Below are 25,296 nucleotides of genomic sequence, written 5' to 3' on the forward strand. Positions count from 1 at the left end.
CCACTCGGAAGCGGGACGAGCACACGGCGAACCCGGCCGACTGTCCTGGATGTACACACAGAATTCAGAACGCAGGAAGGGTGGAACGGTCCACTTTTCTCGGGGTCCTTTATCTGACTTTGGCTTTTACGTTTAAAGAGACCATCAAAACACTAAATGTGAAACTTAGAAAAGGTAGAAAAGGAACTCATCTTTGATTTGGTCTAACAAAACCTTTGATTTGGTTTTGTTACACTGAACAAATAGACCCCCTGATGATGAAAACCTCGGAAACCTCCCTGCCCTTTCTTTCAACGAGGGCCCGCCCCCGGCCCCCAGGAGGAGCGGCACTTACACGGTGGAGATGAGATGCAGTATGAGGTACTCCGCAGCCAGACCGTCTCCCAGGAGGGCGTGCGTCAGGAACCCGAGCAGTTCTGCTCGGACCGGAGACAGTTCGGACATGAAGCTCGAAACAACTGCAGGAGGAAGGGAGACCAGATTCAGAACAAACACACCAGTTCCTCCCAGGTGTCTTGGGTTAAAAAGATAACTCTGTGGGACAGAGAGCACTGCAAGTCAGTCGAGACCAGCAACGCCGGACCGAGATTAGCCACCGAGAGGCGCCCGTCTTCAGAACCAGAGAGACAGCCTGTGCACTCCCTGTCATTTTAACAAAGGGAGTTAGCCTAAAGGCAAAGGAACAGTGATTACTCTGCCGAAGGACGACCTGACTCTCAGTGCCACCGTGAGCACGTGTCACAGGCAGCTCCCGACACACTGGGGACAACAGTCTCTGGGCCACAGGCCTTCGCACTTACACTTACAGGCTTTGCTCTCCTCCTTGTTAAGGCAAGCTGGCAACAACGGGTTGATGTGCTGCAGCTTCTGGGCCAACACCACATGAATTCTTGGCACCAAGGAAGCGGGGGGGCTGTGCACTCTCTGCTCCTCGGCTGTGTCTGCGCACTCCATCGGGTCCAGGAGGGAGCAGGCGTCCCTGCGGAGGGGGCAGGCAGGGCTTAATGCCGAGATCCGTCAGCGGTGGAGGTGTGAAAACAACACACGTCTCCGAAGAAAGTGAGCATCCCAGCTAGGCACGGTTCTACCTGTACATCTCCTCAAAAACCAGAAAACAGCTCCCTGCTCATCACCTCCCAGACTGCAGGCTGGTCTGACCGTGTAATGATACAATGTATATTCCCCTCTTCCAGAGCAGCCGCGTTTTCACGCAATGTGCTGTCACTGCGCTCAAAGGGATACAGTACAGTACGTCTACTCGTTCGATTATTTCAGAACGGGCTCTGGAGCCATCAGCGGGGACATTAAATATGATAGGATGTCTCAAAATGCTGTGTCTTTCTTTTCCTTAAGAGCCACCAGGTATCTATTATTCAGTATGTAGAAAATCCACTCATCTCTATCCTGCTAATAGTTATCAAAAAAAGAACAAAAAGACTCACTTTTCCTCATTATTCAGTATACTTAGCACAGGATCCACAGAGAGTATGCCGTATAACTCAAGAACATCATTTACTTTGAAACAATCCCAGTCTTCATAGACCTAACAAAAGACCACATGACAACACATTGTTAGGACGAAGTAACACCAAACAAGCATAAGATAGCAGTCTTGAAGTAAAGTAATAACAACAAGCCCTGGCTGGTGTGGCTCAGGGGACTGAGTGCTGACCTGTGGAACCAAAGTGTTGCCAGTTCGATCCCCAGTCAGGGCACATGCCTGGGTTGCAGGCCACGTCCCCAGTTGGGGGCATGCAAGAGGCAACCACACACTGATGTTTCTCTCCTTCACTTCCTCCCTCCCTTCCCCTCTCTCTAAAAATACATAAAATCTTTAAAAAATAAGAGAACAAACTATTAATATTTTTTCCCAGTGTTTTAAATACAAGTGAGAAATGGAGTTTGGTAAGAGAAGAATGGTGGAAATAAAGTAGATATTAGAAATTCAGAAAAAATATAGGAAGAGAGGAGAAAAATGGACCTCCCAAAGTTGTCTATATCCCAGTCCCTGAACTCTGTGACTACTCCTTCATAAGCAAGAGTGACTAACTTCAGAACCCCGAGATAAGGAAATTATCCTGGACCAGCTGGGCGGACCCAATCTGATCACCAGGCCCTTAAAACCAGAGAGCCCTTTCTCCCTGTGGCCCGAGGGAGATGGGACTAGGAAAAAAATGGTTGGAGAGATGCGCTGTTGCTGGCTATGAAGGTGGAGGAAGGGGCCAGAAACCAAGGAAAGGTGGGTGGCCACTTCTAGAAACAGTAAAAGGCAAAATGAAACACGGATTCTCCCCCAGAGAAATGCAGCCCCGCCGACACCTCAGTTTTACCCCAGGAAGACCCCTGTCAGACGCCGACCTAAAGCCTAGATGGAAGCAGATACATGTCTGTTCTCTTAAGCCACTAAGTTTGTGGTGCCTTGTTGAGGCAGCAACAGGAAGCTGACGTCAATCCCAAGTTTCCCGTTGTAGTTTCTAGACATGTAACTCATCTACGTCAAGGGCGGTCTGCGGAAGGTCTACCTTCACAAGGCACGCAGGGCCCTTCTCTCCTGGCAGGGGGAAGTTCAGGTCAAACGGGGGAGAGAGGCTCAGGGAGTTCGGCTGTCGTCCGGTGGAAGCTTCCGTTTCCAGGCGTTTCGGCTCGCCACACCACTGCAGACCACCGACATTCCCTAAATCCAAAGGAGAGCATGCGCTTAGAGCATCCGCTTCTAAGGCCTTCTGGAGAGAAAGCACCTTCCCAAGGAGCCTTTCAAGTTGGACATAAACGATGCGTCTGAGCTCACAAACTTTTTAAGGAAGTAACCCGCATCAGCAAAGCCCTTGGCCTGACCTATAAAAAGAACGAAGACTGTTATGATGATGACCTGGAAAACATAATAACTGTTTCTCCTACATTAAAATGGCAACAAATCCCCCCCCAATTTCCAGTGTAAATACTCTTAAAAGTTAATATTTAGCATTGTTTCTGTGACATCTCTGACCTAAGGAATACACGGGCTAATGACTAACAGAACCACCTGGCAGAAGACCGTTTTCTACGTAGTAAGCGGAATAAAAACACGCGGCAATAAATTCCTTTGCCAGATAGTTATTACCATCCACTATGTACCAGGAATCAGACTAGTGGTTGGGGGTGCAGAGACGCCTGAAAGAGAGCCTCCACCCCAAACTGCGACCGTTCAGGGCTGGCAACCGACGAGAATCAGCACACAGCCTGCCGCACCACAGGCTGTGGCTCAGAAACGAGGAGGAGTGAGCTGCTGACACCTGGAACCACTTGGACGGGGCTCAAGGGAATCCCGCCGAATGAAAACCGGCGATCTCCCAAGTTAACATGCTGGGAGAGCCCATTCACGGAGCACCCTCCAAACGACAAAATCACGGAGATGGGAAACAGATTGGTGGGCACCAGGGCGAAGGACCCGGGGCAGCGGGGGCAGGAGAGAGTGGGCATGCTTACAGAAGGGCGGCATGGGGAACCCGAGTAACAGCTGTCCCGAATCTTGCCTGCAGTGGCAGGCACATGCATCCACCCGTGATGAAACTGCATAGTGCCAAGTACACACACACAAAGGTGCATGTAAAAATCGTGAATTCTGGACAAAGTCAATGGATTGTATCAAAGTCCGCTTCCTGGTGAGAGGATATTCTACTATAGTTATACAAGATGCAACCTACCGCTGGGGGAAACTGGGTCAAGGGTATACAGGCCCTCTCTATTATTTCTTACAACTGTTTGTGAATCTATAGTCTTCTCAGAAAAAGGTTAAAAATATTTATAGCCTGAAGGACTGCCCAGAAACCAACAAGTTAAACTTTACAGAAATAATGCACTTGAATGAATAGTTAAAAGCCCGGCAGTGTGGCATTCAAACGGGGCAGGAAACAGAAAGGGGCAGCAAGTGCTTACTTACGTGGTAAGACAGAATTACCCAAGACCTGGACGCCATTGTTTATTGTTGCGACACACCACTAATTTTAATAGACATTGGGGGTAGGTGGAGAAAAATACGACGTGTGTACATGTTTACTGTAAAGCATCCCAACGTTAAAGACAGGAAAGCATTCTAGACTAACACATGGTTAAGTGAAGTTCACTAGGAATTCTCTGCTCACCACTGACCTGTGTCTGCCCTCGCAACCCGATCTGAGGGAGACCCGTGAGCTACCTCGCTTCGCCCCCGCTCCCTTCCACCCACCACCTCGTCACAGGTGGACAGAGGGAGTGAGCGGACACAGGAGACACGAAGAGAAGCGCATCCACCTGCCGCAACACACAGTCACCACACGTAAGAACCGCCACCGGGGAGATCAATACTGATACGCACATTGCGAAATTCTCTCGTGCTCTCAGAAAATTTCAATGTCTGGTCTCCCTGTTTTAATCAAAACTCGTTGAGTTTTAAGAAATAAGCCACCGCAAGCGCAGGCAACAGGACAGAACCGTGCCTCTCCTAAGGGCCACCCTAGGAATAGGCAATGCCGTGGTCACGGCTGCCTGTGTGTCCTGGTGATCTCTTTCAGTCTCACTGGAATGCAGGTGCCACTGTTCCAGAAGACAGCGAGGAGGGCTGTTTTCAGACAAAAATACATGACTTTCAGGGCAAACCACTGCGCCTGCACACTGCCTGAGGGCTGAGAGAGGAAGGGACAGGAAGCGTCCTCGCTGGGTAGCTCAGTCGGGCAGAGCATCGTCCCCACGGGCCACGAGGTGGACCTGCCACGCGGTCAGGGCACGTACAAGAATCAACCAGTGAATGCGTCCGTAAGTGGAATAGTACATCGATGTTTCTCTCTCTCTCCCCCTTCCTCTCTCTCTACAATCAATAAAATTTAAAAAAAATGAACCTAGAGAGAAGAGACCCGTTGCAGCTAACCACTGGAGACCCTTACAAACGGACAGCGGAGCAGCCACGTCTCACCACACGATCCTACTGTGCAGTCGGACCCGAGTCCCGCAGAAACTCCCCAGCCCGCAACTCCGCAGCGCCTGTAATTCTGAGGACCCTGAAGCAAGGCTGTCGGCCCCCGCTGGCCCCCGAATCCAGGGCTGCGCTGTGCGACGCTGCGCTCTGCAGACAGACCTGACGAGGCAGGGAGAGCGGGAGTCCAGGGCAACCCACCTGCCCGCCTGGCCCCCGCGTGCTGGTCCTTCTGCTTGTGAGGCTGCAGGTCCATGTCTTCGTCGTCTTCGTAGCTCCTCTTGTGACGGCTGGGCGTGTACGACGTGGAAGGGGTGACTCGGGCTTGGCTGGCGTTAGTGTAGGCGTTCAAGGGAAGGTTAAGGAAAGACCACCGTGTACTGAGGAACACCCTAACTGACGTTAGTTACGTGACTGATGATGGACTGCTAAATCGGCAATGTGCCGATTAACATGTATTTTTAAAAGAAGGCTGGACGTCCAGTTCCGGTCAGCAGGACCTAACAGCTTAGCCTATGCCCCTGCCCCCGCTGCAAAGAACCGTAAACGTGGACCGAAGACGGGAAGCGGCTCCTTTCAAGCACCGGACAACAGGGAGCACCAGGTAACGGTCCTCGAACGAGGAGGAGCGATTTCCCAGGCGAACGCCACTTTGTGCCCAGCTCTCTCTTGGGGGCGTTTCCTAAACCGCAACGAAAGAGAAGTGAAGGCCCCACTCCGGCCGGGCAGAGAAGACACAGCGCGAGGGCCAGGGCCGCTGCAGCACCTGGCACGTGCGGGCCGGCGCTGCAGGGGGAGGCGCCCCCTGCAGAGGACAGAAGACGACCCAGAAACCTGCGCAGGCTGCAGTCGGGTCTCTGGCTGAACACCACGTTGTGGATGGACACGCACGAGGCAAGACTCCCCGGGGCTGGCGGAGAACAGCTAGTGGGTGGGGAGGAGCTGCGCGAGGTTCTGGAAGTTGTACAGCACCGAGAACTCGACCCTGCTGAACACCCCGGGCATCTGGACGAGACTCAGACGCGCACGTCGCTCGGGTAAGAGCCATGTCCCACACAGCGAGGGCTACTCCAAACCCACCTCAGCGGACCCCAACGCCAAGCCTCGACAAGGTTAGAGTGACCCACTTAAGTCACCCGCCCAGTAAAACAAAACACAACGTTCTTGAAGTGAAGACAAAACCAAACTTACAATGTTTGCCGTCACACTTAAGCTACTGTATCAGCACACAATACTTAAAACACTGTATCGGCATACAACAACATACTTTTAATTACACAGGAAGAAGCAGGAACAGATGACCTGTAACCAGGACTAAAAAGAGTCAACAGAAAAACCAACCCAGAGATGACCCAGATGTTGGAATTAGCAGACCAGGATATTACAAAGCAATTATAAAATTTACAGTTTTAAAAGAAAAGACAGAGATGAGTCAAAGATTAGGAATCTTAGCAGAGAAATGAAAGAGAGCCTAATGGAAAACCTACCACTGCAAAAATATCCGTAATGAAAAAAAACAAGAACAGAGTCTCAGTCGCCTGAGGGCAACAACAAGGCGTCTTACGGTCATGTGACTGGAGTCCCAGGGAACAAGACGACGAGAAGAGACTGTGACAGAAAAACAGCTTAAGAAATAAAGGCTGAAATCTTCTGAGAAAATGTCAACCCACAGATGCAAAAGGCCAGAAAAATCCAAGCAAGACAAACACAAAAAACCCACACCCAGGACCCTCACAGTCCGACTGCTGAAAACCGCAGAGGCAGCAAGAGGAAAATCAGAGACATTACACACAGGGGAACAATGACAATATGATGGCTGACCTTTCATCAGAAATAATGGAATAGCCCAGGCTGGTGGCTGAGTGCCGGCCTGGGAATCCAAAGGTCACTAGTTCAATTCCCAGTCAGGGCACATGCCTGGGTTGTGGGCCCGGTCCCCATTGTAGGTCATGCCGGAGGCAACCACACATTGATATTTCTCTCCCTATCTTTCTCCCTCTCTAAAAAATAAATTAATTAAATCTTAAAAAAATAATGGAATATATTTTGGAAGACAATGGACTAATACCATTAAAGTGCTGGAGAGGGAAAGTACCTGCCAATCAAGAATTCCATATCCAATGAAAATATCCTTCAAAAGTAAAGGTAAACTAAAGAGATTTTTTAGTTCATTCAAAGCTAAGACAATTCACCACCAAAAAGATCTGTACTTCAAAAAAAATAAGCGAAATTACTTCCAATAAAAGATAAGATAAAGAGAGCTGGAAATAGTAAATATGTACATAAATATGTACGTATTTTTCTCATTTCTTCATTTATGTAAGAGACAACTGATTGTTCGAAGCACAACTAAGAACACGCCGTGGGCTCTCCAGCAAGTCCAGTGCGTGTGAGGCAAGGACAGCGCAAAGAACAGGAGGGGCAATGCGGGCACAGTGCGGGAGAGACCAGGGATCGGGGCGGTCAGAGAAGACTTTGAAATGACAGTGAAAACAAACAAAACTTGTGGACTACAACTAAAGCAGTGATGAGAGAGAAATTTATAGCTTTAAATGCTAATATTAGAAAAGGAGGAAGATTTGAAATGAATGATCTCAGAAGCCACTTTGAGAAGCAGCGGAAAAGAATTAAAACCAAACTACCAAAGAGTAGAAATCTGTGAAACAAAAACCAAAAAGTTAAAATAAAAAGTTGATTCTCTGACAAACTACTGGTGACACTGGTCAAGAATGAAAGAGCCCTGGCCGGTGCTGCTCAGTGGGCTGGAACGTGGTCCCGTAAACTGGAAGGCTGTGGGTCGATTCCTGGCCCAGGCACACGCCTGGGGTGCCAGGTCAGCCCCCAGCTGGGCCGCCAACGAGAGGCAGCCAATCAGTGTTTCTCTCCCTCTCCCGCCCTCCCTTCCGCTCTCTCTACAATCAGTCAGCATACCCTTCCCTGGGTGAGGATTAAAAAAATAAATAAATAAAAGAGAAAATTAGTTAATATTATTGGAAGTAAAAGAGATCACTGCTAGATGTCCTCTAGACATTAAAAGAAAAAGAAAATATGAAAAGCTTCATGTTCTTCACATAAATTCAACGACTGAGACGGAATGATTTTAAACAATTCCTAGAAAGCTGCAACTTATCATGAGTGACACAAAAAACTTCTTTAAAAACTGAATTGAAAATACTCTTACAAAGAAAAGGCCAGGCCTTGAATTGGAGACAATGAGCATAAATGAGCACCATTAGCGACAGGAGGCGTGAACCGCCGGCACACACTGGGGCGAGTCTCAGACGCATTATTCTCAATAAAAGACATCAGCCCCAGGCTCCACGCTCTGTTGTTCCACGTGCAGGACATTCGGAAGGTAAAACTGAAGCTACGGTGAAAAGTCAGCACAGCAATGGGGGGGAGGGGGCGGGCTGGGGGCGGCGCCTAGAAAAAGGCAGAAGGGAACAAGGGAACCCTGGGCACAAGCTCTTCACCTTGGGGTGTAAACCGCTGAAGTGTTCCCTCAAAACCGATGCATTTCAGTGTATGAACTGTGCCTAAAATAATTACTAAAAAAATTAAATAAGAAAATTAAAAGGAGACAAAAGATGTTTCCACAACCTCCTCCCAAAAGGACCAACATGTTGTTTTCCCTTAAGGAAATGAGAATTAGTTAGGATTCGAAACTTGTTTACTTAATTACCATGGTAGCCTTCTTTTTCAATCTTTAAATCTACCTTAATCTCTTTACTAGCACCTCACTACAGGGAGGTGCCACAATTTTACGGTTTCTCAGTAATGGGTACTTCACTGCTTCATAGGGGTCCCCCCACCCCACCCCCACCCCACCCCTGCCCACAGCTAGCTTCACTGGAGTAAAAAGTCTAAGTTTTTACAAACTCAAAATCCAAATGATGGGTTTTTCAATTAAGAAAATCATCAGGAACCATTTATTACAAAAGAAAGTCCAGATAAAGGATATTTCTTTTACCCACACGGATTCTCCAGGCACTGGAACACAGTAGAAAGTCTGTCTCTCCAAAGTGGTAGTTCGTGGAGAGTTTAAATCCACTTCTTGCTGAGGCTGTGATGTGCACAAAAAATAGTTTTTTAAATTTTGTTAAGAAAAAATGTAAAAAAAAATCAACTACCATATTTTTGTGTTATTTATAAAACCACAGTAAATTATTTCACATCAAGAGGTGAATTAACAAGCAGCTACTAAATCCAAAGTGTCCTTTTTTAAAGAACACTGACATAAAATCATTTTGCATGCAGTGATCAGTCTATTATCTTCCCTCAAATCCATAATACACAACACTCCACAGTACAAGATTAAATCCTTTAATACACAGGATGTTCTAGACAATGCATATGGTAATCGCACTGTCTCTTTCATAGGAAATGTATCAGAATCAACCTAGAAAAAAATAAATGTAACGAAGTACTCATAATTATGAGGTAGCTCCAAGGTGAGACCCAAGACTCAGCTATTATTCCCTAGAAAAACATCCTTTATTTCACACATGCTTATCAAGTGCTAAAAGGTGAAAGGTCTCAAGATTTAACTTTTAAAAATTACTTTAATAAACATATAATTTTATAGTACAGAAAATTCTCTTAAAAGGATTCCATTCCATTATGTAGAGCGGAAAAAAAAGAGACCCAAAAGACATCAAGTTTGAGCCTGAGATAATATTTACAAGCTGGGTTTTTCTGTTTCTTTCTCTCCAGGCCCAAGCCCCTTTCCTGGCACAGTGCTTTCACTCCTGACTCTGGCCGCACGGCAGCACCGACGGTCTCTCTGCCTCTGGCAGCGTCACGTCACGGCTGGACGGTCGCATCTCTTTTACTTCCCGGCGTCCAGACGCTGAGGTACGGTAACACTGCACTGCGTACTAGAAAAAGCTGTGTGTTCGCTATCAGCCTAATGTGAGGCTCAGAGCTCCTTCAACAGCAGGTTCAATAAGCATTTAGAAGTTGAGATGTCACACTTGGGAGAACATTTTACCCTATGGAAACGCTCTAGAAGTAAAAATACACTGGGAGACCCAAGGGCCATCATGTGTAAGATTAAACAAATTCATCTTTCATGAGCCCATTGCTCTAAAGAATTGTAGGAAGTCACGCTTTTGTTTAATAAACTCTTTTCGGCAACTTCCCAAACCATCTGTACTGGGCCACTGAACTGGAACACTTTGTTCAATGAGAAACAAATCCCGAGAACCAATGAGCTGGGATTAGGCATTACAAACCGACCTAGCGAGGTTTGAGTAAGCGGGAATCTGACTTCCAGAATGGGGGGGCGGGGGGAGAAAGCCCTAGAAAACCTGATTAGACTGAAAGTATGGATCTGCACAGCAGACAATCAGACCCAGAATGGAGGTGACTCTACCCAGGCCCCCACTTTGTGCTAAGGCCCTGCCTAAGCACCGCCTGCTCAACCAATTCCTTCCAAAATTGACAGTTACTGCCTGTGTTTTAACAGGACCACATGGAAAATACACAAAGAGCATAAAATGGGAGACATTTTTGGTTAATGTATTTATTTTGATATGCTGATAATCCTTTCCTACTATTAAACTAGAAATAAATTCATAACTTTCCCCAGTTACAATGCCAGGTATATTGAACAGGTTCTGAATGAAATTAAATTAAGCGTGTTGTTCATTATCAGAAAAGTAGTTTTTTAAAATGTAGATATGTGTTCTACTGTAATTGCTCTTCCAGTAAGTTTCTACTGCAAGACTGATCCTTTCACAACTGTAATGATACCCAGTATCCTGCCTTCTTCCCTCTCCCATGCTGATATGTAAGAGGGCATCTATCACTTCCTTTTATCAAAAAAGCTTCTTTTCTCCCTGGGAAAGCAGGAAGATCTTGATCAAATTTAATAAGCAAGCGTTAAACCCAAAGCTAATCTTCCACTTTCATTTTTAAAGAATTTAATGTAATCTGTAATTTTTTTTTTAAAGATTTTATTTATTTATTTTATTTTTAGGGAGGGAAGGGGGAGAGAGAGAGAGAGAGAGAGAAACATCAATGTGCGGTTGCTGGGGGTTATGGCCTGCAACCCAGGAATGTACCCTGGCTGGGAATCGAACCTGGGACACTTTGGTTCCCAGCCCGCGCTCAATCCACTGAGCTACGCCAGCCAGGGCTGTAATTTTTTTTAACCAAGTACATAGATCTTGGGAAAAGAAATTAGTTTCATCATTTGTAACATTCTACCTTCTAAGAGATTTTTAGAAGCCAAAACTGTAAAAAAAAAAAAAAATAAAGGCAAAAACATTTCATGGGATTTCTTAGAACTTATTTATATACTAGATAAATTCAAGATCAATCAAAAGAAAGTAATAAATTCTCTGCTTAGGCAAAATTTCTCATTAAAAATGTTTTATAGATCTTAAGGATACCTACCCCACATTCTGCTATATCTCTGTATTTTCCAAAATGAAGAACCTATGGCCCAAAAACAAAGGATAACAGAATTATAGCAACACATTTAATTCGAAACTACCATAACACAAGAACAACATTAATACCACTGATTATAAACAAAAAGTTCCATAACAAAAAGCTACACATACACGTGCTTTTGTGTTCTGGTTAACCGTTTCATAGACTCCCATGTAGAACTCAGGGTCGAACATATCCTGAATCATGCAGCGAAACTTCACGAAACTGTTAGGTTTCAAATAATGAAGGGGAACCTCATTCAACGATGGTACCTGAAAGGAAAACGAACCCGTCAATAAGGCATTGTGTCTATAAAACACCAAGCTCATACACACACATACACGTTACATCCAGCCCAGACCCGCAACCACAGGCACTGAACGCAGCCCCGCTGGGAAGCCAGTCCCGCCAATGGTCAACACAGCACAGTAACTGCTGGACAAACTACTTCCCAGTTCCTCCAAGTTTGCACAGCGGCATCTGTCTGGCAAACAAAGCGCTTTTCCTTCTGATCGCTTCCTGAGCAGCGGAAAGCCACTGGCTTCGCTGAGCTCTTCTTTTAAGACTAGTACATGCCAGTTCTGTTTAAATGAGTAATAATCGGAGCTTTCACAACTACCGCTTTTGTCCTTAGAAAGTAACATAGTCAGTTACTGCCACCTAGAGGCATCAATACAGAAACATCTCATTGGCTGAGTTTAAGCTTAAGTTGCAAGAGACCAAAATCTTTTCATACGTATCACTTACAGCACTGAAGGCAGAAGGCAGAATACATTAATTTCTGTTTTAAAATTATATGTGGGTTAGTGCTGTCCTGAGAGAATGGAAGTCAGCCTAACCCCCCACCCCCACCCCCCCGACAAAGAACAATAATACACTCACCCATTTAGGAGCATTATTTTCCTTCAGCTTTCCTTTAAAATATTCAATCACTTTCTTCTCCCAGTCAGGATTAACTCCATTTTGGGCTGAAAGACAAATACACTTTTCAAAGGCAAAGCTACAGTATAAAATAACAGACCATCTCGGGCGAGTGCCAAGTTCACGAGGCCCTGCGCACACAAGGCCAGACGCCGCCCCCTATATTCTTAGTAAAGGCCAGCTTACAGACATCTGGTACTGCTGGACAATGAAGGGGTTGCCTTAGACAACCCCCCCCCAAAAAAGATCAAGCAGACAATAACCACCCATTATTTATTAAGCCTCTGTGCGCCCAGCACTCCACCAGGTTCTACAAGGACACTGAGAGCTGAAGGAACTCAGAGCAAAGACAGGCTAGGGTTTTGAAAGAGAAGCAGCCACAGCAAAGAAGAAAAACTAATGCAGGTCAAGAATCTCTGAGTGCGCTTCTGATGGAGGGGGTGTTGAGCTGGGCCTTGAAAGAAAGCAGAGCTGAAGCATGCGGATGCACACAGGATCGGCATACTCTAGAACGGCGGTTTTCAACGGGCATGCCACAGAATTTCAGTAGCTGGGGTGCGCCATAAGATAAAGGAGGTTGAACATCACTGCTCTGGATGTAGAGCAAGGACAGGATGAGTACCACCAGTGCTTGGAGCACAAAGTGCCTGGAAGCTGCACATGGCCACGGGAACCACGATCCGCCCCAAAACGAGCTCTTCCGGAGGACAACGGAGTAGGAGGCAGACTCCTGCAGACATGGTTTAATTACTGGGCTGCACCTGAGCCTGACACGGCAGCCCACTCATGACTTATGTTGCTGAGACATGCATTTGTCTTTCCAGCTTAAGTAGAACCAAGCTGGGGCACTTGCAACCACAGTCCTGCTTAGCGTACACATGCCGCTCTATCCCATTTCCTCTGAGTTCTCGGCTAGCTGAACTTGGGCACCCCTGCGCGCGGTCTTACTCTAGTTTAAGGGGCCGGGGAACTGAGGTGCTAATTCTTTGTGTAGACTGGATGTAAGTCTTTTGTCAGATATATGTAAGACAAATAGTTTCTCCTAATCTGCAACTTTCTTAACATTCTTAATGGCATCTTTTGATGAGGCTTTGATTTTTATTAAGTCCAATTTATCAGGGTTTTTTTTCTTTCTTTAAGAGCTCCTTCTTCTTCACAGCCGCAGGGTATTCCACTGTATAGATATACCGCATCATTTTTATCCACTCATCTACTGATGGGTGCTTGGGCGGACTCCAGACCATGGCTGTTGTAAATAGCACTGCTGTGAACACAGGGGTGCTGCCTGGAGAACATGTTCACCAATGATAGAGCTGATAGGCGTTACATTTCCAAAATATATAAAGAACTTACACAACTCAAAACCAGGAAGACAAACAACCCTATTAAAAAATGGGCAAAGGACCTGAACGGACACTTCTCCAAAGAGAATAAACGGCCAATAGACATATGGAAAAAAAAAAAGTTCAATGTCACTAATCATCAGACTGATGCAAATTAAAACCCCAATGAGGTACCACCTCACACCCGACAGAATGAATGGCCACCATCAATAAATCAACAGACGAGTGCCGGCGAGGGTGCGGAGGAAAGGGACCCCCTCACGCACTGTCAGCAGGCATGCGGGCTGGCGCAGCCACGGCGGACAGTGTGGAGGGTCCTCAGAAAACTGAAACTGGATCTGCGGTTTGGCCCGGCAATCTCACTGCTGGGAATATATCCTGAGAACCCCGAAATACCGATTAGGAAGAGTATATGCACCCCTATGTTCTCGTCACCTTTCTATTACCATTTCTAACCTAATTTTATAACGGTCGGAACAAAACGGAGGATTTCGGTTCTTCGAGGTTTGTTAGTATTTGCTCTGTGACCCAGGATGTGGTTGACCTTGCTGAATGTTCCCTGTGCACTTGAGAAGGACGTGCAGACTGCTGCCGCTGGTGTGTCACACGTGTCAACGAGACCCACCTGGCCGACGGCAGTGCGCGGTTCTCCTACATCCTCGCTGCTTTTCTGCCCACTAGAGGTCTACAGAGTACCCAGCGAGGAGTAGTGAAATCTCCAGCTGTAACTGTGGTTTTATTTTTCCTTTCAGTTCTGTCGGTTTTTACTCCATGTATTTTGAAGCTCAGCTGTCAGGTGCATTTACATTTTATGTCTTCCCTTATGATGACGGACACGTGTTTCGTCCAGAGCCAGGGAGGGCACAGCACCAGGAATGAACCCCAATGTAAACGATGAACTTCGGGTGATAATGATGTGTCAGTGTAGGTGCATCGACTGGGACAAATGTACCGTCTAGTGGGAGAGGCTGTGCATGTGTGTGGGGGGAGGTACATGGGAAATTTTTGTATCTTCCACTCGTTTTTGCTGTCAATCTAAAACAGCTCTAAAACAATAAAGTCTTCAAAACCAGGACAGGGGAAAGGTAACTGAGACACACACACTTTTTTCAGAATAATCTTTGTAAGTTATAGCAAAGTAATGTAGCTAATGTTTATGAACTCTCAAGATCATGCCAGGCACTATTCTAAGTACTTCACATGCAGCATCTCATTTAATCCATACGACAGGCCTATGGAATCTCTTATACCCATTTTACAGATAGTAAAATATGTGTGGTTGCCTCTCGTGCACCCCCTATGGAGATCTGACCTGCAACCCAGCTATGTATCCTAGACTAGGAATTGAACCGGCGACCCTTTGGTTCGCAGGTTGGCACTCAATCCATTGAGCCACACCAGCCAGGGCTCCTGCAGAGAATTTAAAAATAATAAAACCAACTAAAAGTCTGTCTGCTTTTATCAACACCTTGTATTTGCAACTCTAAACAATATCAGTGATAAAACATTCTTCCTCGGAAAAGCTTTTGTTGGTCTCAATCCTAAACAATTGTTACTTCTGAGTTTTAGTATGTATGGGAGTGTCAAATTAGCACAATTTTTACTACTTATTCTTTCACAAGCACTGCATTCTGCACATAACCTATTCCAGGGAATCATCCTCAGTTACGCGGACCTGTCTGGAGAGTAAAGCTCTACGTGGTCCAGGACAGTCGGAACTTGCTTAGGCACAGGTAGCACCCCCAGCCCGTGGTCATCTGGAGTCCTCCCTTTCTACAACCCATCTGAAGTTAACAGTGACACAGTGATCGTGCAGATGAAGAAACGACCTGAGTTACTTCAGTTCTGTCTTCTACGAGACAACGTGGGGTTTTCGCATTTAATGTTTAAAACAGTGAAAGTATTGAGAAATTTTAGCTCATACATGAAATGGTTTAGTGAATTTGAATACTAGCTTTAATACAGAAATATATTCTTTTTAAACTGTTACTTGCTTTAAAACTAAAGAATGAATCAAGAAAATGCTTGAATGAGTCAAGAATGAATCAGTGGACGATTTGGTAATTGCCTAATTTGTCTTTTTCAGAGGTTTCCATTTTATTTGAATTCTCTTATTAGTTGCCAGATAATTCTTTACATAAAATATTATATCAAACCATAACCAAAGACCAAAATTCAAGCTATTAAGTAGTTATAAATATTACTGGGTAAAGAATTGAGCATTTTTGTCCTGCAGGGATTTGGGAAGTTACTCTTATTTCAAAGAATTAACAATTAAAACAAAATTATTCAAATCTGAAGTGTGAAACCCACACCAACATGGAAGCACATCGATACACTAGAACTCAAACAACAAAATTCTAAAGTGGGGGTGGGGGCAGGGGGAGGTGATAAAACTATGCTGTCTGCATCGATTTTGAAACAGCGTAATTGTGAATAGCTCTGGTACACGACCATTACCGAACATAACACTGTAGTAAAAAGAAGGGAGTGTTAAAAATTACCCACCCGGGGAGCCACCTACTCTGGGGAGGGTCCTGGGGTTAAGCAGCAGTCTGGCTCTCGAGCCTGTAATCTTAACTGTTCTACGTTATAAAAAGAACTGTAAAAAAGCACTACAGATCCAATGTCATTTCTATCAAAATGCTGCCTTTTTTGCTGAAATGGACACTCTGATTCTAAAGTCACACGGAAACGCAAGGGACTCTGAAGAGCTAGAGCTATTCTGCAAAGGAACAAAGGTGGACTCATACTTCCTGATTTCAAAACTTAATACAAAGCTACAGTCATCAGGACAACACGGTTCCGGCAAAAGGTCCAACACACAGACCAGTGGGATGGAACGGAGGGTTTGGAAATAATAGCAATGGTGTGTATGTGTGTGGGTGGGGGGGCAGACAAAGGTGCCAAAGCCGTTCGGTGTTCGGTGTTCGGTGGGATGAGACGAGACTCGGTCTGGCGGAAGCACCCGCGTGCTGGGAGGGCAGCACACCTCATGCCCCTCAATGGACAAAGCTCCTGAACCAGGGACCCTTCTGGACCTCACCCTATGTGCTGCTTCATCTGGCGGTTTTTCTGTATATTTTATGCTTTTACAACAAACTGGTAAATGTAAAAAATAAACCAAAACCAAATGGTCCTGGGACAACTGGATATCCACATGCAAAAGAATGAGTTTGGATCCCTAGCTCATACAAAAATTAATTCAAAGTGGGTCAAAGACCCCAGTGTAAGAGCTAAAACTGTAAGACTCTTAGAGCATAGGTATACATCTTTTGCATCTGGCTTCTTTCACTTAGCATATTTTCCACGTTTATGCTGCAGCATGCATCAGCAGCACTGGATTTCTTTTTATTACTGAAAATAACGTTCCATTGCATGCCATACTTTACCTAATAGCATCATGTTTTTGCAACCATGTACAGGTTATTTAACAAGTTAAAAATTCACACATACATAATACCACCTTTGGCCACAGCCACCCAATCTATTCTTCTCTAAGAACTTGCCCCCCACCCGGTTGAGGTGTGGGTCTCAACAGCCACGTCTGTCCTGAGGAACTGTGCTCTGGCCATCGCTGATGAGCGCAGGAGTGGACTCCTGACCCCATGCCGGGCCAATCGGAGTCAACAACCCTGGAATCTGGGATGAAATAGAAGGTGCTGACCAAGAACAAGTGAATGTGGGAGCTGCGTGGAGTCCTGCTAGCTTTCCAGCTCCTCCTGATCTACTCCACAGTCTTTCGGGATACTAAGCCACGCCCCCTGCCTACGGGTTCTCCCGGCGTTAAGACAAACTCCTTTTCTTTTGAGCGGTCTACCAAGGGCAGGACAGTAGGGGAGAGCTCCACGGTGGGCACAGACAGAAGGGGGTGATTTGTGTTTAGGATCACAGTGACAGCAGAAAAGCACACTGACTTTTAGTCTACTTTCTTACTGCTTTAAATCTTTTAAAACACTAAAAATACTCCTTCCCGCCATCCTCCACACCCCACTGCTTTTTTCCCTCTAGTTCTGTTAGATACAACCCAAGCACCTTAAACATAACCAAAAATAATAATCTCGACTCAACCAACAATCGGAGCAGAATACAGTAAAAGAATCAGAATTGATAAGCATTCCCACTCCTGAAATTAACAGCAGTAATTAATTCAAGTTTTTAATCAATTCAAATAAAGAAAATTTATTTTAAATAAAAAAACTGTTAAAAGAAAAAAGTGTACAGAACTGTCTTTTTTAAAAAAAAATTAAGATTCCTGCCTTTGCTTAAGGAAAGCAATTTAATATGGGTCACTAAATGAACAGTCACTGGGGATCTGACTCATTAGCATTATGCACATAATAGAACCCAGTAGAGACCTGCTGAACTAAAGTATTCCTAAATCTTAATTTAAGCCTTGGACTCAATGTCCTGCACATAAAATCTTTTATATGTGTGGAGTAGACATTAAACATGAAAGGCATTTTTATGAAGGTGCACAAAAAATTTCATTTTGGGTTGGCCAAAAAGTCTGTTTAGTGCTTTCTGTAAAATAAAAGACATTTTCCATTTTCATGAATAACTTCATTGATTGGGATATTTTGAGTGTGTCAGCTGTCTCCCGCTATTGGCTTCTAGTGGGCAGAGGTCAGGGGTACTGCTAAACATCTTCCAACGTATAAGACAGCCCCATAGCAAAGAGTTATTTTACCAGAATGTCAATAGTACCAAGAAACTTCACAAACCACTTCTGACACATTAGATCAGTCATAGAACTGTCTCCATACACTGCACAAATCTTTCTTTGCATTTCAGTTGTGTTTTTACCTTTCTTGAAATAATGAAGCATAATACACCGAAAATGTTGAGTATCATCTTCTACCTTCATTATTAAAATGGCTACACAAACATTCACCAATTTTGATGTTTGGTCTTTTTTTTTTTTTTAAATGCAAGCTAATATGACAGCTGTCACAATACGATCCAACCAATTTGTTTCAAATGAAGTTAAAGACAACTAAGCACCCCTGGCTGATGTAGCTCAGTGATTTGAGCACAGGCCTGTGAACCAAAGGGTTGCCAGTTCGATTCCCAGTCAGGGCACATGCCTGGGTCACAGGCCAGGTCCCAGTAGGGAGCAGGAGTGCACAAGAGGCAACCACACATTGATGTTTCTCTCTCTCTTTCTCCCTCCTTTTCCCCTCTAAAAATAAAGAGTCAAAATCCAGCAAAGGAACCCAAGATACATGCTAATTTCTAATTTCTAGGACACAACACAGATTCCTTGAGTAGCATTGCACAGGGGTACTGAACTTAGGTTCCCAAAGGAAGAGTAAGATTGAGCCAGGAAATGTGTGGAAATGTGGAAGGGGGATGGAAAGGAGGACCAGGCAAAGGAAACAGCGGATGCAGAGGCCTAGAGGCAAGATTCAAAGTCAAAGACAGGAAAGAGGGTTCAATGTCAGGGGTAATGTGGTGATGAGGTCTGAGAGCTAAGGCAGGGATGGAACCAAGAAAGGGGTCATAACCCACAACAGATGTGCATTACTTTCCTATCTGGTGGGAAAACTGATTTAAAACCATTTCCTACTAATCCCGAGTCTAGAAGTTTAACACCTGACATCTCACCGAACATGCCCATAGTGCTTTATTAAAAAGGTATTCAATATACTCACAGTGACAGAAAAATAAGAGCAAAACATACATACACGTCAGAACGGCTTCTGGAAAAAGTCCTGGCTACAAGACAGTATTAGTTTCTTCTCTGTAACATACAACCTATATGGGAACAAGACTTTCTGGGGGGGATGTCCATCAACAAGGTCCAGGTCCCCACAACAATTCACAAAATTTTCTTTTTTTTAAAGATTTTATTTACTTGCTTTTAGAGAGAGGGGAAGGGAGGGAGACAGGGAGTGAAACATCAACATGGGGTTGTTTCTCGCACACCTCCAACCAGGGACCTGGCTCGCAACCCAGGCACGTGCCCTAACCAGGAATCGAACCAGTGACCTTTCAGTTCTCAGGGCAGTGCTCAATCCACTGAGCCACACTAGCCAGGACAATTCACAAAATTTTCAAACTTCATTAAAGTCAGCACTGTATGTGCAAATGATAACCTTCCTGTATCGCGATGAGATGTGCCCCTTCGGACTGTACACTTAGGAGACAAAACCTGACACAAATACATTCAAATCTCTATCAAATATAAAATCTTCTCATTTATCCAGCACAACTAGGATATGAGGTATTTCTCATAAATAAAATTTTCTCAAGACCAGTAACTGGAACTTCACCCTTTAAGCCCCTAAAGTTTATACTTTTGATGTACCTGCGCCCTGGTAAACCAACTGGGCAACTTAATGTTCACTCCACAGCATGGGCCATTATTTTGGACATCGATTATGGGTTCCAGTATTCGTTCTGAACATCAATTACTAGGATTTAGTGGAGAGATATCTGCCCCTTCCTCAAAGCCCTTCTGATGGATATATAATGATTTTGCGGGGGGGTGGGGGGGGGCTGGTTTTAAAATATATATATACCTGGGCCCCAGCCGGGTAGGGGACTTGGTGAGAGTGTCTTTCCAATACGTGGAGGTTGTGGATTCAATCCCCAGGTCAGGACACATAGAAGCACCCAATCCATACATCAGTAAGTGGAACAAATCTCTCTCTCAAATCAGTAAGTAAAAATAAAATAAAATAAATAAATTTAAATACACACATATAGTTTTCCATTTCTTCTTTATCAGGCTGTCGGTGTTCACTGGCTACCACCCGGAAGCCTAACCAGGATTTCTTCTACTTTGCTGCCTTTAATTTCAGCCCGGGGAAACCAGGTAACTAAACCAGTTCAAATTATAGGAAAATGATAGAGTTGCTCAATCCCTCCTTCCAAGAAATAGTACATACATTTTACACCGTCAGTTTTGGCTTCTGGGGACTCTTGAGCCTCTCAACGGACGTTCTAATATCCCACGGTGCTTTAAACGAGTTAGGGCCACACTACAGTTTTAAGTTACTCGCAGACAAGTAAGGTGCTACAGATCAAACACAGTGATTTGTGGCTGAGTGAAGTCTGCCTCCACTCCGAACTGTAGGGGAGGTGTCAAAACGCCCAGTTCACCGACAACAAACCTAAATTTTCCTTCCCGTGTCCTTAGCTGAGAAGTAGCATTCAATTTGCTAAGCTCGTCTGCCGCATCAGAAGCTCTTTCTAGGTAGTCATTCCCCATTTCTGGCTAGCTCTGGCACAGGAGGTGTATACCTAGGCAGGTTTTAAAGCCGCCCTGCCAGAAGAATTAAGCTGTTACACGAGATCTTATCGCGAAAAGGGAGGATGTGTGTACGAGTAGTTAGAGCCAACTTCTGCGGCCAGCGAGCCAGCACTCCCCCGGCGCACCGGAAGTTTTGAAATATCCTGCAGGCTTCCCCAGGCGAAGTGCCCGTCCTTCGCCCCGTCGCTGTGGGCCCCCTCGCAGGTCCGCGGACCTCTCCGAGTTCTGCGGCGCGCCGGGCCCCGGCCCCGGCCCCGGCCCGGGCCCCGGCGGAGCCAGGCAGGGGCGCGCAGCCGTCAATCACGGCCGCCCGCCCGCTCCTCGCGGCGTAACCTTGGCCGCCGGCGGATCGCGAATCCGGCAGGTGGGAGGCACCTGCGGCCGGACCCGGGCAGGGGGCTGTCTGCGCGCCGGCGGCGCAGGCCCGACTGGCCGTCTGGGCCGCGGGTACCCCCAAGACTGCGCCCGCGTGGGGCCCGGTTCCCGGTACGGCAAACTCGGCGGCCCGCCCGCCCCGCCCCCGGCGCCGCCACTCACCGAAGAAGCCCTGCACGATCCCGAGCGGGTGGCTGAGCCAATCTTCCCCACACGGCATCTCGCCGACCGGTGTCCCGCACCGCGGCTCCTCCTCGGGGGCTCGGCCGCGCCTCGCCCGCGCTCTCCCACGCAGGGCGAGACTCGTGGTTCCGGCCGCCCGGCCTCAGGGAGCGGTGGCAGCGGTGGCGGCGGCGGCTCAGGAGCTACAGGCTACGGGAAGGCTATACGTATAGGTCCCCAGCCTCCACTTCGCACAATGGCGGGAAATAGGCGCCACCGACCGCGCTGCTTGCGACCTGGGTGGAGCTCGCGCGGGAGAGGCGGCGGGAGCGCGCCGCGCAGCCCCGCGGGCGAGGAGGCGGGGCGGGCCGGCTAGCTTGGGGGCGGGGCGGGGCGGGGCCGCGCCGCCGCGGCGACGCGCCGCCATCTTGGAAACGGGCAGAAGGAGGGGCCTGCCGGCCTCGAGGAGGCTGTTCCGCGAGGAGCCGGGCGTCTTAGGCCCGGGTTGGCCTTTCGCTCTTTGACACCCTGGGCAAAAGTGAGGAAGGGAGCTCCCGAAGTCTGATTTATCAATTCCTGGAGCGAGGCCTTGCTCAGGTCGGGGGCCACAGCAGTCCAAAAGCACAGCCCCAGAGGGACCCCGGCGTCATCGCTGGGCAGAATGAATGGGCGCAGCAACCTTTGGAGCGCGCCTACCTCCTCTTTTTCCCCCTAAAAACGTAGCAACTTTTTTTCCTCTGGCACCGTCTCCAAAGCCCTACGTAGTGACTTTTCCTCAGCCCGATAAAGTCTTAGCCACCGAGGGAGGTCTACATTTAGTAGAGGAGGACTTTGGAAAGTCCACGTTCCTTTTGCCGTCACGGGCATTGTGGGAGAGACACTAGTCCCTGAGAGGCAAGCTCCTGATGGGGACAACACCCCGGTCTGCGACTGCCTAGAAGCCGGAAACAGGAGCTTTGGCGAGGTGCCTGCAGAATGGGAGTGTCAGGATACCCTCAGATTGAAGAAATTTGGAAAATATCCAAGTTCACTATGTTATTGCAAGGCTAGGATGTGCCTGAGGAAACTGCAGTCATCAGCTGAACACAGGGCGTGTGTGCAGGAGAGTGATCCGAATGGAGCCTAGACCGAGGGGAGAGGAAAAGCAAGAACTGAACTGGATTTCCAGCCCACCTCCGGGCAAAGGGAGGTATATCTGTGTTAACGTGGTCTGCGCCGTAGGTTGTGAAAGAATTCACAAAGAGAAGAAAGTGTAGGGAATAAAGTTTTTATTTATTCACTCTCCAAGAAAGGAGAGGGGCGTGGGTTGGAGAGACACACCCGACTTGAGGGGTGGGGGCTTTGAGCTTTCATTGGGTTATAACCAGATTAAAAAAGGGTCGGGGGTTGCTGTTGTGGGCCCCTGGGCCGTTGGGGGCGCTGTACTGAGGTTGCAGTGTGTTCCAGTGTGTTCCTGCCTGTGGCTGTAGCCGGTGGTTAGTTCTGGTCTTGCTTCCAGTGAGTTCGAGTCTTGGGGACACAAGGGCAGAAGAGTAAGGTGGCATGTTTACCGAGGGCAGAGGCCTGCTAGGCAAACGATGCCACAATAGCAAACCGGGCTGGCCTTTGTCCTTTCAGTTAGTGTATCTCATCGTGAACTAATTGATTGGCACACTGGGTTATAGAATACATTCAGCTCTTCTGAGTGTGGGTCAGTTGAGGAAACTACGTTGCAAACTTAGTTAGAAAAGGGGTGTTAGCAACGCTTTTCTCACTCATTCATTTGTTTAGCAGAGAGGGTTGCCAAGGTCCCTGGTATTAAATGCAGACTATTCCCTGTTTCAGCTTCCTGGACAGTAATAGGCACATTACAGTTGACCTTTGAACAGTATGGGTTTGAACTGCTTGGGCCACTTTGACTTGATTTTGTTTTTCAATACAGTGGGCCCTCTGTATCCCAGGGTTTTGCATCCTCAGGTTCAAACAACTGTGGATGGAACTGATACAGTAGGCAGGCAGAAAAACATGAGCAGAGTAGGAAAGAAAGTAGGCCAGGTACAGAAGGTCACCAGGGTGGAAAGCCTTGGGTACCTAGCAAAAGGCAAAACTAGGCTGGGACCTTGCCCCCAGGGTGACCTTCCCTTCTCTAGCATATTGCTGGTCACGGTGGTTTAGACCTGCTGACCGTTCAGATTGCTGGTCACGCAGTTTGGACTCTCCCCTGAGCTTTCCTCCTCCGGCAGGTGGCTAGGCCCCTCTTAGAGGAGGAACAGCGGGGCGGAGAAGAGCCTTAGACACTCCCAAACAAGCCCTGGCACAGCCACTCCCTTAAGCATTAAGCCCTCAAGATAACGAGATTCCACATCTAGTAAGCTTAAGAACAAAGCCTTGGATATGCTTTGGTCAAACTAGAGATAATGCTATTATTCACTTACAACTGGGAAAAGTTCCAGCAGGGAAAAGTGAAGTTCTATTGGAGGGGTGAACAGCTCCATCTCTTGTCCCCAACAACCCTTGTTGTCCCCAAATGCCTTCAAATTTCGCTTCAAACGCCAGTGCTGCCACCAAATCTGTTAAAGAACAAAGAAATGAACTGAGTAAATTTGAAGATGTAATTGGCTTTACTGAAAAATTCATGAATTGGCCAGTGTTCTATTGAGTAAATGGAGAGGTTCTCCCAGGAGCTGTACAAAATGGAAGGGTTTTATAGGCAGGGGGATGGGACAGGGAAGTTATTAGCAAAAGAAAAAAGATCGTTTCAGGCAACATCACACTCTTTTAATCGGAAAACTTGAATCCTTCATTTCCGGGAGTAATTTTTTTCCCTTTGATGATTCCCTCCCCTGCATTTCCTCTGTCTCTATTCTTAGCAGAACTCTAAGAATATTCAGATACAGTATTTCCTTGCCTACCGTTCTAATTTTCTTATGTCTGTCTCCTAAATTTTCACGTTGTTTCTTCTTGCTTTACTTTTGGGGGATTTTCTTACATTTACCTTTCTTCTATTGACTATTTTATTTTTTAATAAATCTCATTCCCTTTATTCTCTTTTAACTAATCAACAGGACCACTGGGACACAACACTGTTATTGACACGCAACACTTAAAAGTGTGACCTCTCCTCCATCCAGGGGGTATTAGGTGGGATACGTAGTGAACTGAGGCAGGAAGGAGGAGGGCGACAGTCTCACCTGTCGACTTGTAACAGGGTGCAGCCAAGGGGGAGCCACCAGTTGGGGATTTGTAATGGGGCCCTGAACTCAGGGTGTCCAGGAAATATCAGGAAAAAAAAATATATATAGGATGTCCTCACCCCCGACAAGTCTGAGCTGGGGGATGGGATGCATGGAGCAGGGCCATTGAGAGTTGTTTTGAATAGCAACGGTTTCCAAGATAACCTCTAGAACGGTCATTTAACACATCTAGGACATTTAACTGGTTTCATGGATATGTTAAATATCTGTGGCCATGCTCTGAGCCAGGGGGACGGGAGTGACTTCAATCCATGATGCAACTGGGAGGCAACTCCCCCCCAGTTGCAGCGCCTGCGTGAGAGCTTGGAGATGATTGGCTCAACACCACAGGGCCTTGCCTGCCTGGACTTACTATGGCGGCCCAGTAAAGCTTGGAGAGTACGGGAATGCTGGCAGGTGTAGCTGACTGTGGGAGGAGTCGGAAGTGGGGCTGCAGAGGAAGACTGGCGCTGGGATTTAAACCCAGGCACAGCAACCATACTGGCTTTTTGGGACCATGCAGCTTTGGTGAAAGTTGGGACCGTGCAGCTTTAGGGTGCTCCCTTTTTGCCACGTGGCTTAGGAAGCAGGAGAGACTTTGCCCGGAAGAAAAGGGGTGAGAGGATTTTTGCTGGTGGTCCTTGACAAGGTGCCACATGG

General features: G+C 46.7%; 1 protein-coding gene across 2 annotated transcripts in view; it reads right to left on the bottom strand.

Moving 5' to 3' along the window:
- Positions 1-21,754, bottom strand: part of LOC123828871 (minichromosome maintenance complex binding protein) — a 30,520-nt gene extending 8,766 nt beyond the window's left edge. Inside the window, exons 1-10 of one of the 2 annotated variants that reach the window (XM_045854311.1) lie at positions 21,425-21,754; positions 12,248-12,333; positions 11,497-11,637; positions 11,327-11,368; positions 8,889-8,990; positions 5,129-5,273; positions 2,523-2,674; positions 1,443-1,543; positions 807-979; positions 335-458 (exon numbers count right to left, since the gene is read on the bottom strand). In XM_045854311.1, the coding sequence (XP_045710267.1) occupies positions 335-458; positions 807-979; positions 1,443-1,543; positions 2,523-2,674; positions 5,129-5,273; positions 8,889-8,990; positions 11,327-11,368; positions 11,497-11,637; positions 12,248-12,333; positions 21,425-21,482 (1,124 nt within the window). In that variant the 5' untranslated portion in view covers positions 21,483-21,754. Of the gene's footprint in view, positions 1-334; positions 459-800; positions 980-1,442; positions 1,544-2,522; positions 2,675-5,128; positions 5,274-8,888; positions 8,991-11,326; positions 11,369-11,496; positions 11,638-12,247; positions 12,334-21,424 lie in introns of both variants that reach the window. The other variant, XM_045854310.1, reaches the window with a different exon arrangement.
- Positions 21,755-25,296: the final 3,542 nt, after the last annotated feature.

This window comes from Phyllostomus hastatus, unplaced genomic scaffold (assembly GCF_019186645.2).
Source record: "Phyllostomus hastatus isolate PE091 unplaced genomic scaffold, TTU_PhHast_1.1 phas_scaffold_1066, whole genome shotgun sequence".
Lineage (NCBI taxonomy): Eukaryota > Metazoa > Chordata > Mammalia > Chiroptera > Phyllostomidae > Phyllostomus > Phyllostomus hastatus.